Source organism: Diplodia seriata, assembly GCF_021436955.1.
Source record: "Diplodia seriata strain FDS-637 chromosome Unknown scaffold_1, whole genome shotgun sequence".
In the NCBI taxonomy this organism is placed as follows: domain Eukaryota; kingdom Fungi; phylum Ascomycota; class Dothideomycetes; order Botryosphaeriales; family Botryosphaeriaceae; genus Diplodia; species Diplodia seriata.
In genome coordinates, this window is record NW_027117308.1 from 3,256,565 (window position 1) to 3,275,330 (window position 18,766).

General features: G+C 47.5%; 4 protein-coding genes across 4 annotated transcripts; 2 read left to right on the forward strand and 2 right to left on the reverse strand.

Annotated features, from left to right (window-relative positions):
- Window positions 1–1,125: 1,125 nt before the first annotated feature.
- Window positions 1,126–1,679, reverse strand: SLS55_000945 (uncharacterized protein; the record flags this gene model as incomplete). The annotated part of the gene is made up of 2 exons (XM_066772450.1): window positions 1,126–1,419; window positions 1,476–1,679. The coding sequence occupies 2 exons, from the start codon at window positions 1,677–1,679 to the stop codon at window positions 1,126–1,128; spliced, it is 498 nt and encodes a 165-aa protein (XP_066637729.1).
- A 77-nt stretch (window positions 1,680–1,756) lies between these two features.
- Window positions 1,757–2,144, reverse strand: SLS55_000946 (uncharacterized protein; the record flags this gene model as incomplete). The annotated part of the gene is made up of 2 exons (XM_066772451.1): window positions 1,757–1,967; window positions 2,137–2,144. The coding sequence occupies 2 exons, from the start codon at window positions 2,142–2,144 to the stop codon at window positions 1,757–1,759; spliced, it is 219 nt and encodes a 72-aa protein (XP_066637730.1).
- A 1,205-nt stretch (window positions 2,145–3,349) lies between these two features.
- On the forward strand, window positions 3,350–5,140 carry SLS55_000947 (uncharacterized protein; the record flags this gene model as incomplete). Its single annotated transcript, XM_066772452.1, has 2 exons — window positions 3,350–3,517; window positions 3,575–5,140. The coding sequence occupies 2 exons, from the start codon at window positions 3,350–3,352 to the stop codon at window positions 5,138–5,140; spliced, it is 1,734 nt and encodes a 577-aa protein (XP_066637731.1).
- A 2,270-nt stretch (window positions 5,141–7,410) lies between these two features.
- Window positions 7,411–9,286, forward strand: SIT2 (Siderochrome iron transporter 2; the record flags this gene model as incomplete). Its single annotated transcript, XM_066772453.1, has 2 exons — window positions 7,411–7,688; window positions 7,738–9,286. 2 exons carry the CDS (start codon window positions 7,411–7,413, stop codon window positions 9,284–9,286), a joined length of 1,827 nt encoding a protein of 608 aa, XP_066637732.1.
- Between the last annotated feature and the right edge of the window lie 9,480 nt (window positions 9,287–18,766).

Genomic DNA, 18,766 nt, shown 5'->3' on the forward strand with positions numbered 1-18,766 from the left:
CAACCAACCAACCAACCACCCGCCACAACAATGAGCGCCGCCGCCGTCGCCGAGCGTCGCCCCTCCACCCTGTCAACAGACCTGGAGCACCTGCAACAACAACAACAGCCACAACCACAACAACAACAAGCGGCAGCACCACCACCCCTCGACCGCCTCCGCCTCACCCACGCCCTCAACAACCCCGCCACCGCCCTCCCCGACGCCGCCGTCCCCGCCCTAACCCCGGGCCACATCTACTCCTCGCCGTACCCCACCCCCACACACACCCTCGACCTCTCGCGCCTCCCCACTTCCTCCTCCCTCTTCGCGCAGGCGCTGCAGTCGCTCGTCCCGGTCAACGCCGACTATGCGACCGCGCCGTACGAGTCCGCCTTCGACTACTCCGCCCTCTTCGCCGAACTGCGTCGGCTGGTGAAGGACGCGGGGTACGCGTGGCCAGAGACGAGTTTCTACGTCGTGGCGTTCCGGAGCGTGTTGAAAGACGGCATCGACAAGGAGCGGCTGGGGCTGCTGGACGAGAAGAGCCACGAGGAGGCGGTGGAGAGCGGGGGGTTGTTGAAGTATTGGTTTGGCGTGCCGGATGGGGAAAGGCGGAATCTTGCGACGTGTAAGTGTTTGGCCCTTTCCCCCTTTCTCGATAAGTGGTGATGAGGGACTAACGACGTTGGTGGGCAGGCTTCTGGCATAGCAGGGAAGACGCGGCGGCGGGCGGGAAGGGCCCGTGGCATAAGAAGGCGAGGGGCGCGGCGGTGACCATGTATGAGAGCATTCGCTTCGAGACGAGGCGGTTGACGGTCGAGGAGGGGGTGGAGGGGTGGAAGTGGGAGGACTGGAAGAACTGATGCTGGAGGGGGGACGGAGGTGGAGATGGGGTATGACAATTTGATGTTATGGACTGTGGGTCATGGCGAACGGGCATGGTTTTGGAGATGGCGGAGCGGGTGCGTGAGACGCCGGGTACTTGCGGCGTGCGGGGGTTCTGATTGGCTGGCGTTGTTTGTCTGCGAAAAGAAAGCGAAATCATAGATCATTCATAGAATATCGGAATGTACTTAGGAAAGCCGGTTGGACGGCTATTTTGAGGTTTGAAAATACACTCTCTGGTCCCGGGACGAGGCATCTTCAGCTGTAAAGGTAGCAAAACGGCCCTTGGACGGTACTCAGCGCATCGCCCAACCGCATCGGCGGCGCATTGACTCCCAAATCGATCAAGTCGTCCTGCGTTCCATTCCTAGACGGTGGTGTGTTTTCAATCGTGATGGTCCCGGCGACGGTGTGCGTGCGACGCTCCGGGTCGAGGTTCTGCCAGATCCACCAGACACGATCGATTTGGCCGTGATGTAGGTAGAAAGCCGGGTCGCCTGGGCTCGCGAATAGGTCGCCACCTGGGTCTCCGCCGATTGTCATGTGGCCTCCCTGCAAAGCATCAGCCATCTCTCCTTTGCGAAAATCCAAGCAAGCTAAGTACTTACGGCGTGGACACCAAAGAATTTCGAGCTGAGAATGCCCTGCATCCAAGTTTGAAAGGTGCCAATGCTGTCGTGCTCACGGATAAGCCAGGCAGTGTCGTTGTCCTTTGTCCACGACGACGACACGTACCGGTTGATGTCGCGGCGAAGACATCTGGGGTTGTAGCCGAGCCCGTCCGGTTGCGGGTTCGGGGCAATGCCTGGCATCGTGCTCGAGACTGGTCCTAGATTTACCGTCCAGCTGCACCCGTCAGCGGTATACCCGGGGAGGAAAGGCATGTTGCTCACTTCTTGAAAGCCCCGCTCGTCACGCATCCGCCTCCATTACCGGCCGGAAAGACGTAGTTTGGCGTCTCACAGTTCGGAATGCACAAGTCGCCGTACGGCTCGTTTGACCCGTCTCCACCCAGACTTGTGTCGCTTCCGTCGAATATTGGAGAGTTGACGGGATCGAGCGCGTACTTGCCCCAGTTCCAATACTGGAACACGGTTAGGCTATGACGAATCCATAAGCGTACATTGACTCACGGGTAGTTGCCCGGGATATCCACATTCCTCCTGAAGAGCCTTCTCAAATGCCCAAAGGTAGTAGCGATGCCATCCAAGAAAGTTCGCCTGGTGGTGTCAGCCATCAAATTCACATTCGAGCAGCCAAGGAACCCACCGTAGCATGGATGCTCAGAGTCTGATTTATGTGCGTCGCGAGAAAATCATCGTAACGACTGCGGACTCCGGGAGCCAGCTCCGGTGCTGTCAACGGGCCTTTCTCTGCGAAGCACTGCACTGCACTGATAAAATCCAGCCTTTCTTCTTTAGATAAGCTTCCCCTGTCGGAACAGTCAGTTTCCACCTTGATCGCGAATAGATGATGCCTCACCATTCTCTCCGGACTGGAGCTGTGGACAGATCGCAAGCCGAAGGTGTTTTCGAAGCGTGCTCCGTCAAGTGTATGAGTGCCCTTGCCGCCAGATCATCCACTTGGCTCTCATACCTGGGTGCTGCCGTGCAATAACACACAACTGCGTGGATAAGGCCTGAAAGCAAGAGGTTTACCATACTGAAGCTTGGAATATTCGCCGTGCGGTATCGTGCTCAGAATAGAGGACCGCAGCTTTAAATACACGGCGGCAACATGGCATGCTCGTGCGATGAAGCCGCCCTATTCATCAGGTGTGGGTCTTCGGTAATCTGGACAAGATAGTGCACATGCGTCTTAATTTATCCAAGCGAAGTGGCTTTTGTAAATGGTTTATCAGGTGTACGCTCCATATACCTGCCATGCTTGCTTTTTATGAGCTTTCAAAATTGACACCGGCATGTTGGTCGCAAGGTAGGAATGCCCGGTATCTCCGGGGTAGCGGATTGCTCACGACAGATCTAGATCTACCAAGCAAGGATTCACAGGTAAATGACCTACGGCGACTACCTGGCGATGCTTGATCCCGGAAAACTTATCTTTCCAACATGACGGAGCGAAACTACTGCATATTGTGGCGGCTTACAGCGACGCGCTCCTTCCATGGCGCCCAAGAAAGTGCGGGGTCGGCTTGGCAGTCCGGCGCTGTTGTAGCATTACAATCTATCGTGACTCACCGGCAAGATATGCGAGTCGTTAATGATTGAACCTGCTACAATGCTCGTATAAAGACTGGCTGCTTGGGTATCAGCAGTTCAAAACATCCATCTACATCGGTCCATTAGGGCTAATAACAAGCTAACAGGGCGCCATTGACAAGTCACGCGGCTCAATCCGGCAACGCGCTAACCGGACGAAGAAGGTGCATCCCGCACTCAAACCTTAAAACCTATCCAGTCATCGGCGAACCTTTACAACTTCACCTCCATTACTTCTACATTTTCTTTCGCAGACGTTCCCAATGGCCGCAATGAAGCAGGATCAAGCTCTGGAGATCTCTCCGGCTGTCGAGTTCCCTCCGGCCAACGCCGCCGTGGAACCAAGAATCGAGCCTATGGACCTTCAAGAGCCCGATGCCGCGCCGTCTCGAAGCAACTTGCGCATGTTTGCCATCCTGACGGCCCTTTATGTGAGTCACAAATGTCTCCCGCGCCCTTACACAACGGACAGACGCTGAGCCACGCAGCTCTCCCTCTTCGTCGCCGCCCTCGACCAGACAATCGTGGCCACGGCCATCCCCACCATCACGTCGGAGCTCCACTCGGCCGCGGGCTACACGTGGATCGGCGGGGCCTACCTCCTCGCCAAAGTGGCCGTGATGCCCATCTGGTCCAAGCTGTCCGACATCTGGGGCCGCAAGCCCATCCTGCTGGCCAACCTCTTCCTCTTCTTCGCCAGCAGCATTGTGTGCGCAACCGCGCGCACCATGGCCGCGCTGATCGCCGGCCGCGCGCTGCAGGGCGTGGGCGGCGGCGGCATCATGCAGCTCGTCTACGTCACCATCGCCGACATGTTCTCACTCCGCCGCCGCAACCTCTTCATCGGCCTCACCGAGCTCATCTGGGCGGTCGCCGGCGGCGCGGGCCCCGTCCTCGGCGGCGCCCTCGCCCAGCACGCCAGCTGGCGCTGGATCTTCTGGCTCAACCTGCCCGTCGCCGGCGCCGCCTTCGCCCTGACCCTCCTCTTCCTCGACGTCCACGACCCGCACACGCGCCTGCGCACCGGCCTCGCCGCCGTCGACTGGCTCGGCGCGACGACCATGATCGGGCTGACGGTGATGCTGCTCCTCGGCCTCACGCTCGGCGGGGCCGGCGGAGCCTCCCCCTCGAGCTGGTCCTCGGCCAAGGTCGTCTGCCTCCTCGTCTTCGGCACGCTCATGATCGCCGCCTTCGTCGCGAGCGAGAAGCGCTTCGCCCGGCATCCGATCCTCCCGCTGCACATCTTCCGCGACTCCGGCACCATCGCCGCGCTGCTCGTAGGGTTCGCGCACGCCTTCGTCGCCATCGCCGCCGAGTACTACCTGCCGCTGTTCTTCCAATCCGCGCGGCTCGCCTCCCCCACGGCGTCGGGCGTCCTCATCCTCCCCCTCATCCTCTCCGAGGCCGCCACCGCAACCTTGACCGGCCTCGCCATCCACCGCACGGGCGAGTACAGGCGGCTGCTGCAGGCCGGCCTGCTCGTCACGACCCTCGGCGTCGCCCTGTGGTGCGTACCATCCCTGCTCGACGCGGATACGCCCTTGGCGACTGTCGTCGGCCTCCAGGTCCTGGCCGGCGCCGGCATCGGCATGGGCTTCCAGACCCCCGTCATCGCCGTGCAGGCGGGCGTGGGGCGGCAGCAGGACGTCGCGGCGGCGACAGCGGCGCTGGAGTTGCTGCGCAACCTCGCGAATGCCCTGTCTGTCGTCGTTGGGGCTGTTGTCTTCCAGAATGGCGTCGCGGGGGGCAGGGGGGCGTTGGTGAAGGCGGGTATCGAGCCGGAGCTAGCGGATCTCCTAGCGGGGCCCGAGGCTGCGGCGCATGTGGAGAGTGTGAGGGGGATTGCGGATGAGGAGGGGAGATGGGTTGTGAGGAGGGTGTTTGCGGAGGCGTTGAGGGATATGTGGATACTGTATGCGTGTGTGGCTGCGGTCGGCGTGTTGGCGTCGCTGGGGGTGAAGAGGAGGGTGTTGAGTGAGGAGCATGTTGAGACTAAGACGGGGTTGGTGAGGGAGGGGGAGGGGGAGGAGGAGGTGGTGGGTGGGGAAAGGTGAGTGGGCGGCTGGGCGGCGGCGGTGGTGGTGGTGATGACGGATTGGAGAGGTGGATGGACTTTGGTGTTGCCCGCAAGTGGGAACGACTACTACTACGTTTGCTACTACTGTCGAGGGCTGGCGCACACACACACACACACACACAGAGAGAGAGAGAGAGAGAGAGAGAGAGAGAGAGAGAGAGAGAGAGAGAGAGAGAGAGAGAGAGAGAGAGAGAGACGAAGCCGCACCCGGGACCTACCAACTCCAGTCTTGCTGTTGGCCGCTTCGACATCGAGTGGCTTACACTTGCTAGTTGTCACCAAAAGACGGTAAGACGTTCACCGAGGACCGGTGGTCTCCAATCTCGGCCCGACGTACGGATGAGCTGAGTAAGGCGATTGCGGCGAAAGGAAGGGATGCATTTCAAACAGCCGACGCTTGATTGGCTGCCGGGGTGCGGGATACGACGTGTTTCGAGTTTCCATATATTCTCCAGCGGGCTCGATGCTCCGTTCCTTATTCTGCAGCTGACAAGAATATATGAAACCGAGCCTTTGTCGTTGGAAAATGAAGTACTTAAGAGAAACGGACCGGCTCCGTCGTTGTGAAACCGACCCCCGGCCGAGATCGTCGACGGGATCGAGGGATCGTATAAGGAATGCCGATGTCGGACTGGAGGAGGTGCCGAGGGAGCGGCTGCTGGTACGCCTTGCTGGAGGATCGAGCATGATCAAGCTCGCCGGGGCGAGTCGAGTCGAGTTGAGTCCCGGCTGGAGCGCCAACGTTAAATTTAGAGTGCTGACGTTGGGTTTCCCGCTATACTGTCGGAATTAAGCAACAATGGCGTGACCGCGCATATTCTTTAAACGGGCGATTGTTCCGGGATGGGCTGTCGGCGGCCTTGAATGAAACGTTTATTGCTGGCCTGTTTCATTGTTCCGCTTACGGCAGGCCGGGTTTGATTCGTGGTTCCCCAGCTGCAGAGCTATATGGGGAAGGAGGCCGGAAGGGTATAAAGAAGCGAGGAGGGGGCGGATTATTACTGAAAGCGGTAGTGCGGCAGCTGTGCTCCACTCCCGGATCCAGACGGGCGGAAGAAGCCAATGGCCAGCGCCTCGGCGGTGGTGCCGGCCGAGGCGCTCGCGTGTGGTAGTTCGCTACGTGTGCGGGCCGTCGAGACCATTGGTGGTGTACGTGTTGATGGAAGGAAGTGAGTGGGAGGAGAAACAAGTCGAAAGAGAGAATAGACTATTTTTTAACGTTTAAGCACGACTCTGGAGAGATCCCCACTTTGTCGAGGGAGAAACACTGCCCTCAATCTGAAACCAATCACACGCAGGCAATTAGACGGGTCGGCACGGCTCGCATTCATTGGGGAGAGGGTCTGGTGTCCCATGTCGCCGCCAGCTCCGGCTGCCCCACCTCCATCGGACTTTGTCGCTTGATCGTCGGCATTAACCGACACCCGACTCGGATTTCACGCAGAAGAAAACACTTGGCGTAAAATCTGCAGCTGGACGGGCGATGGAGGTGGTGGAGTTGCAGTCTGATGGTCGGCCCACCCCCGGAAATTGCCGTGCCTTTTTTGCGAGCCCATTGTACGCACGCCGACCGAAAGAGGGAATCGACGGCGGGCGTGACTTGCTGTTGGTCGCGCGATGGATCGCGAGCGGTGCCTGACTTGACTGCCCAGGGCTGACGCGGCTTCGGCGGCTCCGAGACAGCTTTCTCGAACGCTTCGGTGCAGCTGAGCTCGGAGAAAAGCATCCTTTCGTCCACGGGGCCTGCAGCTGCGTGGCACAGCCGAAGCGAGTGCGGCGCGGATTCGCCCATTGCTGTTGCTCTCGATTTCGACATGCTGTAGACTAGCCAGCGAGGTGGTAGAATCTTCACGTCACACCACGAGCAGCGTCGCATCGGGCCCGGGTGGCTGCACGGATCAGATTAGATCCGGCGACGCCTTCGATGCATCAGAGTCAAGCGGGGCCAGGGCGGTGGCGATGGCGCCTTTTATGCATCCGATCCGTGCTTAGCTCCAGTCGTCGGCGAGAGCGAGCCACCCTGATTGGCCAGCCACCCGGACCGACGATTATCTTATCTTATTAGATGAAAACGCCGTTGCATGCCTCGCGACCGACACTGCGGGCTAGCCGGGGCGAGCGTGTCGGCAAAAACTCTGCTAGCAAGCATGCTGCAGCCAGACCGGGGCTGGTAGATCACTTATTAGACGGCGGCCGGCCGCCCAGTCGCAGCGTACCCCCCAAGACTCTTTGCTCCCTCAAGCCAAGATGGGCATTCTCGACAACGTTAGAGGCCGCAAGGATGCCGTGGTTGCCGAGGCCGCCGTGCAGCCCGCCCAGCCGCCGCCGTACGAGCCCAAGGCCGACTACACCGTCGACCACCCGTCCGACACCAACTCCGACACGCTGAGCCTCGAGGCCCGCAACGAGCGCGAGGTCGAGAAGCACCCCGACGAGGTCACCAAAAACGTCGACCAGGGTGTGCAGAAAGTCGAGGCCGCCGCCCTCGTGTGGACCAAGAAGACCGTCTACTGCATCTACGCCTGGTGAGTATCCTCGCCGCTGTCCACCCATTGCCCGCTAATGCCCCGCCAGGATCTGGGTGTGCTTCTTCATGCTGGCCTTCCAGCAGTCCATCGCCAACAATGTCAACTACTACGCCTACTCGGGCTTCTCGGCCGCCCCGCAGATCTCCACCGCCAACATCCTGTCCAACATCGTCGGCGGCATCCTCAGGCTGCCCGCCGCCCGCATCCTGAACGTGTGGGGCCGTGCCGAGGGTCTGTTCATCTTCACCTGCGTCTACCTGTTGGGCATGATCGTCATCGCCGCCTGCAACGGGCCCGACGGCTACGCCGCCGGCTACACCCTCTACTGGATCGGCTACGACTGCATCTACATCATCCTGGACATCTTCATCGCCGACACCTCCGGCCTGAAGAACCGAGCCTTCGCCTTCGGCTTCGTCACCACCCCCTTCATCTGCACCGCCTTCACCGGCCCCCTCGCCGCCCAGTCTTTCCTGGCCATGACGTCCTTCCGCTGGGCGTACGGCGCCTTCTGCATCATCCAGTGCTTCGTCTTCTTCCCGCTGGTCTTCGTCTTCAAGATGTACCAGAAGAAGGCCGAGCGGCTGGGCATCTACAAGAAGGAGGCCAGCGGCCGCTCCTGGATCCAGTCCACCGTGCACTACATCCAGGATTTTGACATTATCGGCTGCCTGATCATCATCGCCGCCTTTGTGCTGTTCCTGCTGCCCTTCAGCCTGACTTCGTACAGCATGGCGGAGTACGCGAGCGCCAAGTTCATCGCCATGGTGGTCATCGGCTTCCTGCTGTTCCCCGTCTTCTACGTGTGGGAGCGCTTCTTCGCCAAGAAGCACTTCGTGCCGTGGGAGCTGCTCAAGGAGCGCACCGTGCTGGGCGCGTGCATCACCTCGGCCGTGCTTTACTTCAGCTTCTACTCGTGGGACCTGTACTACTACTACTTCGTGCAGGTCGTCTACAACCTCGACATCAAGGACACGGGCTACATGACGCAGATCTACAACGTCGGCTCGTGCTTCATCTCGCCCATCTTCGGCCTGTGGGTGCGCTGGACCAAGCACTTCAAGTACACGTGCCTGTGCTTCGGCCTGCCGCTCATGATCCTCGGCGCGGGGCTGATGATACACTTCCGCGGGTCGGACGGCGACATCGGGTATGTCATCATGTGCCAGATCTTCATCGCCTTCGCGGGTGGCATCCTGGTCATCGGCAACCAGATGGCAGTCATGTCGGCGGCCGACCACGTCGGCGTGCCCATGATGCTGTCCATCCTCAGCATGATGTCCAGCATCGGCGGCGCCATCGGCCAGGCCGTCGGCGCCTCCATCTACTCCCACACCTTCCCCAAGGCCCTGATCGAGCGCCTGCCCGCCGACCAGCAGGCCAACTGGTCTACCATCTACCTTGGTGGTAGTACCACCCAGCTCACCTACCCCGTCGGCTCGCAGACCAGGGACGCCATCAACTACGCCTACGGCTACGCCCAGAAGTACGAGTGCATCGCCGCCACCGCCATTCTCGTCCTGGCCATCCCCTCCATCGCCATCTGGAAGAACTACAATGTCGACAGGAAGCAGGTCAAGGGCAACGTCATCTAAACGGCTGTTTTGTTTTCTTCTTTCCCTTTTAGTGGAGAAAGAATTTTCTGATAATACTAATGAGATACCAACCAAAAACGGGGAACGATGGCATGGGGGACGGGAGTAAATAGGTGTACAGAGACCTTTCATTAGCCGCATATCCAATCTGAGTTTTTTCGCGCACAAGATTCGTCTCTCCAATGCAAACACGTCAACACGGTGAAATGTTGCCGTAATTGTCTATGCCGGCGGTGTCCTCGGTAAGAGGTGCGGGGTTTAATAATCCATCGCGTCCACCCACCGGCGAGGCGTGGACCATGGTAATCATGCTTCTTGCTGGGGGATTACTTTCCACGAATAGAAGAGTTTCGACATAGAATACTATTATGTTGAGAGATCCTGATCCATGGTTATGCAGTAGACTACCTCTTGCGCCTGGCGACCGTTGGTGTGACATCCTTCGTTTTGTGGCCATTTGCCGGCCCGTCTCTTGGGTAAGTAGGCATCACACACCCATCTCGTCCCGCTACGCGTGGAATACGGCTGCTGACAAACAGCACACATGCATCGTCTCCTCCTGCAGCCCCTTCATCGGCGGCTTCGCCGCCCAATACAAGAACTGGCAGTGGCCGCAATGGGTCATCCTCTTCGCGAGCGTGATGCCGCTGATTCCGTTGGTTTTCTTCAGATGGGGCCCGAGGATTCAAGCGAGAAGCAGGTACGACACGGTCGACGCATAAGTTGAGCTAGATAACCAAAATAATGCTTAGAGGAATATAGTCACTGGCGGTACAATGGTCTTATAGGGATTGATTGGTTGATTCTGAAAAATCAAGCAATACGGAGGAACTCTTCCACATCGTGATTGTTCTCTGTACGGAAGCCTGGAGACACTTGAAACAAGTGAAAAGGAGAGATTGTTACTACAGCCGGCATACATGGTGAGGTCTGTTGATGGGTTTCTCCCGATCCGATCCGATATAAATATCGACATAACGTCATCACCTCGTATCCCTCGGACAACGATCCAATGGCCGCCCACGGCACTCGACCATGCTCAGAGAAGCTTCCGGTGCCGGAGATTAGATCCGAAGGTTGCCGTAGGTGGTCCCAAACGAGCTATCTGATCCGTACTCGTTCCCGTGGCCCACCGAAACTTGCTCCACCCACCAAGTTCCATCAGGCGTGCAAGATCAATGGGGTCTTAGGCCACCATTGGTCTCTGCATTATACAAGAACACGTGGTTCACCCGACGGCCCGGCAGAAGCCGTCTCTGGCAGGCCCCGCTTGTGAAGCAGCCTGCCACGCATAAACTCTTCAAACCAAACAGCATCGTCTCCGGGGGCATCGCGTCGCCCTGCAGCATGAGCAGGATCACACTTCCACGAGAAAAACTTCACCGCCCCGAGAACAGGACTACTATTTCCGAACTCCTCAGAACTCGAACCGAAACGCCACATATGTGCCCAAAAAAGAACATGGCGAACGCCGCAGCCGTCATCGACACCGCCAACTCCTCCCCACCACGCTCCTCACAGCACTCCACCCACGTATCCCTCACCCGAATACGGCCACCCTTCGTTTCCTCCAACCCCAGCTTGTACCACACCAGCCCCCGCAAGCGACAACCGCGTAACCCCTGGCCTACTGCGTCCCTCGTCACGGCATCCTGGAACACCGCCATCAACGCCAGCACCACCCCCGCGTCCTTGGATCTAGCCGCATGGCCTTAAATTATACTCCAAAAGAAGTAACACTACCAAAGAAACGTTTCTACCCGAGTACAATAGTCTCGAAAACAGGCTTCGCCCTCTGCCATGCCTCCAAGGGCATCGTTCCAAGCCCTGTCCTATACGCCACGCCATCAATACGTCTGATCAGCATGATATTCACACCGACAGTCGGGCCCCCCAAACGGTCCAACTGGTAACCAGAAACCTCGTCTCTGAATCCGTTGAGATTGGAGTCAGAATCTTCCTCGTCTGATAAATGGCCAGATCTGTTGTGCCTGGACTGGTCAATGTCGTAATGAGGATCTTGTTTGATCTTGTAAGCCTTCTCATCGAAGATGGAAAGAGCAATTACTTCCGCGTACCCAGGCTCTCTCGGACCCACTCGTAAATATTCCATGTCAGAGTTGCGGCCCTCTACATAACCCTCGTCAAGATGCAATGACAACAGATCTCCCCATTCATCGAAGCAGCTTCGGGTGTATTGGAAGCAAGGACATTTGGTGTGCACCAAAACCCGTCCTGGGCGGAGGCAAAGAGGGTATTGCCCAGGTAAACCCAGTTCCGAGAGATCCGATTTTGATCGTAACCCGTGGCTCCGAAGCCAGGAAGACACGTGAGATTCCCAAGTCAGCCCAGACCATCGACACCTGTCGCCCGACGTCATGTCCGCACCGTGGTATGGTGGGCGCTCCCCTTTAAAGAAGGCTGCCTCCTAGGCTTAATAGAATAGGCATTAACTGCCTTTATAGTCCTTATAGCTATTAAGCACTAGGGTACCTAGCGCCCGTGCTTTTTAATAAAATACCTAGTAATACTATATCTAGCCATTATAACGTTTATATTCTACTATAAAATAGAAGCTACTAGTTAAAGTAGATAATAGTAGAACTATTAACGCGTAGATAATCTATTAATAATATTAAATAGCTACGTATTTAAATAATTTATCTATTATCTAAATAGTTACTAATAGTTTATCTATTACTTAAATCGTTACTAATAGATTATCTATTATTTAATAACGTAAAATTTTTTAAAAGCGTACTATAGTTAGTATAAGACTTTATCGTATATATAAATCGCGTATATTTCTTCTCTATCTACGTTCGTAACGAATCGACGAATAACGAATAACGAATAGTTAGTAAATTTTCTATATATAAATATATAAGATATTTACTTATATCTTATATAGTAGTAGATTCGATAATAGTAGTAGTAGTAAGCCCGAAGAAAGAAGAAAAAAAGAAGAAAAAAAAAGATTACTTAATTAAAAAAATAGTAATTAATTAGAAGAAAGAGAAAGTACTACTTTATAAAGCGCTATTTAGCGAACGCTATCTAGCGAACGCTATTTAGCGAACGCTATCTAGTAAAACGCTATCTAGCGAAGTACTATTCGTAGCTACTATTATACGCCGGCAATCTATAGATAGTTAACTAGGCCGAAGGCCGAAATACTCGAACTATTAACGATTCTTAAATAGCTCGCCGAAGGCTCGTAGGCGGCCTAAACGCGAAGAAAAGAAAACTCTTTATATAAAGACGATTCGTAGGCTTTTTCTTCTTATAGATTTATCTATTAATTAGCTATAAATATATTTTCTTTTATTATTTAATTCTCTATTTATTAACGTGTCTTATATTTAAATCTATCTTAAATTCTTTAGATAAAGATAACTAATCGAAATAGCGAACTTTCTACGAATTATTTACGGCTAAGCGTAAGCGCTTCGCTAGAGCGTAATCTTTAATTCTAGTATAACTCTTACTAATCTAGAATATTAAAGCGGGTTCGTTAAAAAGCTTATTAATAATAAGACGTCTTTTATTCGCTCGCTCTTTAATAATAGCGAAGTAAACTAATAAGACGTTAATAAACTACTATACTTATAGCGCGTCTTTAAAACGTTAAGTCGAGCCTTTAACTTAGCGCTAGCGAAAGTTAAGCGTAACGCTAACTCGTCTATCTTAATAAAGTAGGTCGTCGTATTTCTAGCTAATAATTCTAGCCTACGTAATCTTTTTAAGACTATAGCCGCGAAGAGCGCTTTATAGATAGAGCGCTAAAATAACGATATTAGCGAAATAATATTAATTTTTATTAAGCGGCGTATCGATCTTCTTATTAAGAACTTAGCTATTATAATATCGATTCTTAGAGAAGAATTCGATATTATTATACTAAATTACGAGTATAGATTAGAAGATAGAATCTTATTTCTAGATTATAGAATAAGATTTCGTTTCTAGATTAGAGTATAAGATCTTATTCTTAGATTATAGAATAAGATCTTGTTTTTAAATTACGAGTTAAGATCGAATTTCTAGATTATAAGTTAGAATCGAGTTTTAAAATTATAAGTTAGAATTAGGTTTCTATATCGAAATCTTAGATAAAGATCTTAAAGTAGAGTTCTAGTTTAGATAGTTATAAAGTAATTAAATAAAATTATACTTCTTAGAGATATAAGCTCTAGATATTATTATATATAAGATTTACTTTTTATCTTCTACTATTCGTAACGATGCCTTTCGATATTAGATAGTAGCTAAAAGTTAAAGTATTTACGAGAATAAATTCTAAACCGCTAGATACGAAGCTACTAGACCTAAAATCGTCTTTAAAATCGTACTAGAAATTCTCTCTACTAGCGATTCTACGAATCTAAACCTACGCTTTTATAACTACTATTTAGTTTAGAATTATCTTTTCTACGACGCCCTATTTATATAGTAAAACCTATACTAACGAGCTAGCCTTACGTCGCGAGTACTAGCTATAGTAAAGAATAATCGAACGTAGCTCGTAAGAGTACTAAGAAGACTATTTAAAGTACTAACTTATAGTAAGCCTCTTTCGAACTAGAGAAATACTATACCTCTAAGAACGTAGTAAGAGAATTATTAGAATCTCTTAATACTAAAGGCCGCGCCCTTAACGAGCTAAGTAGCGTTTTACGAGATTCGATTAAGAAACGTAAGATAAGCTAGCTAAAGAAGAAAGAAACGCTTATCGCGTTAAACGAAAAGAATAAGCTCTAATCTAAGTAGCTTTTTTAATAGCTACTAAGGGCGAAGACTCTTAGTCTAGAAAGTCGTTTTATTTAACTATTACTCTAAGTAACTAAGCTCTAACGGCTACTTTAAAGTCGATAACGACGAAGATATTAAAGAAACTTATTTATACCGCGTATAGTCTTTAAAACTTCGCTAACGAGAGCGAGCGAAATTAAAAAGTTTTAGTAACGTTATCGTTTAAGAACGCTCTTCTAGCGGCGGTCGTAATCGTAAAACGTTACTAGCGAAGAAGTTCTATTAAACTCTAAACTACTAAAGACTATATAAGATAGACTTGTTTCTTTATAAAGTCTATACTAGTTATTTCGTATCTACTAGATTAGAGCGTTTAAATTAACGATAAATAGCCGATTCTTATCGCGGCTAAAGTCTTCTTATAAGAAGTCGAGAAAATTTCTAACTAGTTCGAGTTCTAGAAAGAATAATCGAAGTTTCGATAAGCGTAGAATTAACTAAAGTAGTAGTTAGAAAAAGAGCTAGCGACTTCGAACTTAAAGAGAGAGAATTTAAAATAGTTAACGACGCCGAATAAGTAGTACGCCTAGAAAGCGAAGGCTATAGAAGAAAGCCTATAAGATTCTAAAATATTATTTAACGTAAGCGATAGACTAAGAGTAAGCCGCTTCGAGAGTCTACTATTTCGTTTAAAGAGAGAGTATCTAAACTAAAGAATCTAGAGAATTTAAAATAAAGTCTAATTCTTTTATTCTTCTAGCTTATTCTAGTTAACTAAGCCGTTAGAAAGTAGGTTTAATTCGAAAAACTAATCTTCTAAAAGTTAAAAAGCGCCGAAACCTCTAGCTCTAAAACTAGATAGATTTAAGAAGATCGCTAAACTAGAAACGAAAATCGATAGACTAGAATTTTAAATATAATTTTAAAGTTCTACGAAGCTAGCTTAGTTAGAATTATAAGCTTTTTTTTAGTAGTCTATTAAAACCTCGCTATCTTCTTTTAAGCTAATTAAATATCTGATAGTTAGCGTAATTATAAAGTAGTAAGAAGAGAGTTCGGCTACGAGATAAAATTAAGAATTCTTAACTAAGGTTTTTACTAAAGAGTAAGTACGTCTACTAATAAAACGAGCGCGCGATAAGGCTTTAAAGAAAGCGAAGATAAAGCTAGTCTTCTTATTTAAAGAATAAATTAGCTCTCTACTAGATAGAGTTAAAGAGACGTTTAAGAACGCGGCGAATAAAGCGATTAAGAAGATAAAGAGAACGAAACGACTATCTAAAATAGATTTAAAGAAAGAATAGCCGCCCGTTTTAGAATAAGTTTAGTAGAGTAGTATATCGCTACTATTCGTTTAAATCTAAGTCTCGAATAGCTAGAATGCCCGTAAAGAAAAAAATTCGAAATTCGAAAAGAGAAAGACTATAGAGTAGTTAAATAATAATTTAAGATCTAGCGAAAGTTTCGAGAACGAGCGCGAGAGAAAGAATAAGCGTACCGCTTAAAAAAAAAGAAAGAGCTTATTTAAGAATAATCTAAAGGCTTTATTAGTAGAAATTCTACGTAAGAAGAGAAAGAAAAGCGTAAGAAAATAAAAGTAAAGTACTACGCGAAGCTACTCGAACTTAAAAGAAAGTAGATAAGAATAGCGCTTTTAGTCTAAAGACGTAGGCTACTTTAATCTATTAATAAAGTTACGAGACTATAATAATAATAATATAATTAAGCGAAAGAGTAAGTTATTCTATCGTAATATTTAGTAGTTCGTAGAAGCTATCGAGTTTGAATTACTCTTAACGACTAGTAAAATAGTACGAAGAAATATCTATAAGTATCTAAAAGAAATCGTATAAGTCTAATATACGAGCTAGCTTTTATCTAAGAAACGAAAGTTTCTATAAGAGAATAAAAAAGTTTAAAGATAAATAGAGAAACTTATATTAAGATTTCGAAAACGTCTATTTAAGGCCTAGAGAGAACTTTAAAAAAGAAGCTTCGGGTTTTAAAAAGTATAAGATAAATAGTCTATAGAACGTTTTATTATAAACGTAATACGTTTTATAAAAAATATAGATATTACTACGACTAAGGGCTAGCTACTTTAAGCTTACGAGAGAATTAACGTATAGCTACGTTAAGATCTAAAGACTTCGTTAGATATAACTACGGTAAATTAATATATTCGGCGTGCTAAAGACTAATATATTTTATAAACGAATCTAGCGGCGGAGAGTAATAGATAGACGAAAAGGTCTAAAAGACCTAAAGAATAGAAAGAGACTAGATTTAACGAACGCGAAAATAGAGAAAGTAAGAGAACTTATAATTTCTAAAATAATAATCGCGGCGGTCGATATCGAAGAAAGCGTAAAGAGAATCGCGAAAGATTAAAAAACGTCTTTTAAATAAACGATTAAAAACGTCGTAACTAATTAAGAAATATCTATAAAACAAACGATCGCGATTAAAGATCTTTTTTACCCCGCGATCGAAACCGTTTTAAAAAGAAAGCTCGCTCGTAGAAAAGAAATCGCGAAGAAGAAAGAGCTTAATCTAAAAAGAAAAATTATTCTAGAGAAAGAAATCGAAATAGATTAAGAAATAGAAATAGAAATAAAGAGAATAGAGATTAGACGAGAAAGTTAATAGCCTACTATATAAACGCTAAAAAGAATTCTATAGAAGAAAGAAGCGCGTCGAAAGATAAGTAAAAGAATTACTTTAAGTCTAAATAAGAGAAGAATTTTATAGAAATAGATACTAATAGCGTATAAGAATACGTACGCTACTTATAAACGATATTAAAGACTTTATTCGTATCTAATTACTAGGGTAGCATCGTAAAACTATCGAAACTAGAAGTAATTAAGTAAAAGCTAGTAAAGGCCGCGACGAAGAAAGAGTCTTAAAGTTAAAGTATAAAAGAAAAGTATCGTTATAAGAAGTACGACGTAATCTAGCCGTTTAAAAACGCTATATATACGTATATTCGTAAGAGCTATCTAAAAGAAACTAAGAAAACTAGATTAAAGGCGCTATCGAAGAAAAGTATCTAACTATATATAAGATCGCGATCTTAGAAGCCCGTACTAATTTTAAAAGAAGTATCTTTTAATTCGAATACTACGATTAGATTCTAAGTAGCTTTAAAGACTAATTTTAAAATAGCGTTTTAAAATTAAAACTTTATAATCGCAATAGCTAAGCTTAGTAATAGAAAGAAGAAAGTAGAGATAATTATTAATATCGAAGCGAATATAAACGTAATAAATAAAGTATATCTTTAAACCGCCGAAACTATATACTAGGCTTTAAAGACTAAGTAGCCTATACTACTCTAAGAAATTAATAGAGAGAAGCTTACTAGTACGAAATACGTAATAATACTCTTTATATTTTAAGCTAAGAAGAAAGAATCTTAGATTAAAGCTATATTTTATCGCGAAGTCTATTTTATCGACGATATCTAAGAAGCCCTACTAATAAAAATAGATATTTAGGGCCTAAAAGAGATCGTTATTAATACGCTAAGAAGTACGCTTAAAATAGAGAGTTATAAGGGCGCTAAAATACTAATTATAGTTAAATCTAGGTTCTAAGAATCGATAAGAGAAATAAGAGTAAAAGTAAAAAAGATAACTATAATTTTATTTAGAACGATAGTACTAGTACGAATAAATTTTACTAAGACTCTACTCTAAAATAGAGATTTCGAGTATACCCCTACTTTAGAGTAGACGTAAAAGATAAGTAGTCTAAATTTAAAACTAATTACGTACGCCTATATAATAGACGTAAAAACTAAAGTAGTATAATTAAGAAATAATTTCGACGAGCTAATTCGAGTAGCTCGAAAGTAGTTAATAGAAACGATAGTAGACGTATCGCTAGTACGTACGTTAATCGCGAAAGGTTTAAATTATAAAGCGATCGATTTTAACGTAGATCGAATTTAACCCGAAAAGAAGACTCGTCTAAGAAACGAAGTAATCGTCTATAAAAAATTAATAACTATAGAAGCGTTAGCTAAAGTCGTTAATAAGTACTTTACGATCTAGACGAAGAAGAACGATTTTATCTAAATTCTAAAAGAAAGACTTATAATAATTTCTTTAAAGAAGAATTAGAAGAATAATATAAAACTATCTATAAAGATCTATCTAATAGCGATAAGAGATAAAGAATAGATTAATAAAACGTTCGATAAGCTATATAAGTAAGAAAAGATATATTAAACTAAAAAATATATCGTTTTCGAATTTTCGATATTCGTAGCGTAGAGATAAATCTATAAAAATAAATAGTAGGCGGAGAAGCTAAGGGTCGTCGTAGATATTTAAGAATTAAATTAAATTATTTAGAAAGATTTATATTCTCTTCTAGTTTAAGAGAATATTATTAGCGTAGTAAGAGGCGCTAGATATATAATAGTAGTAAATATAACGGCCTTCTTTTATTAATAGAAGGTTAAGAAGTAAGATCGCTATAAGCTTATAGTTAACTTATATAAAGGCTAGAAGTCGTTTAACGTTACGATTATAAAATTTATTAACTTAGTTACGTACGTTTAGCGCTAGCTAGACTAGATTTTACGAGAATATAGAGAGTTTACGAGAGCGTATATCGACGATTTAACTATCTATAATAAAATACTAGAGAATTATCTAGATTATCTCGAAAAGATATTTTAAAAGATAAATAAGTTCGAAATTACTCTAAACTCTAAAA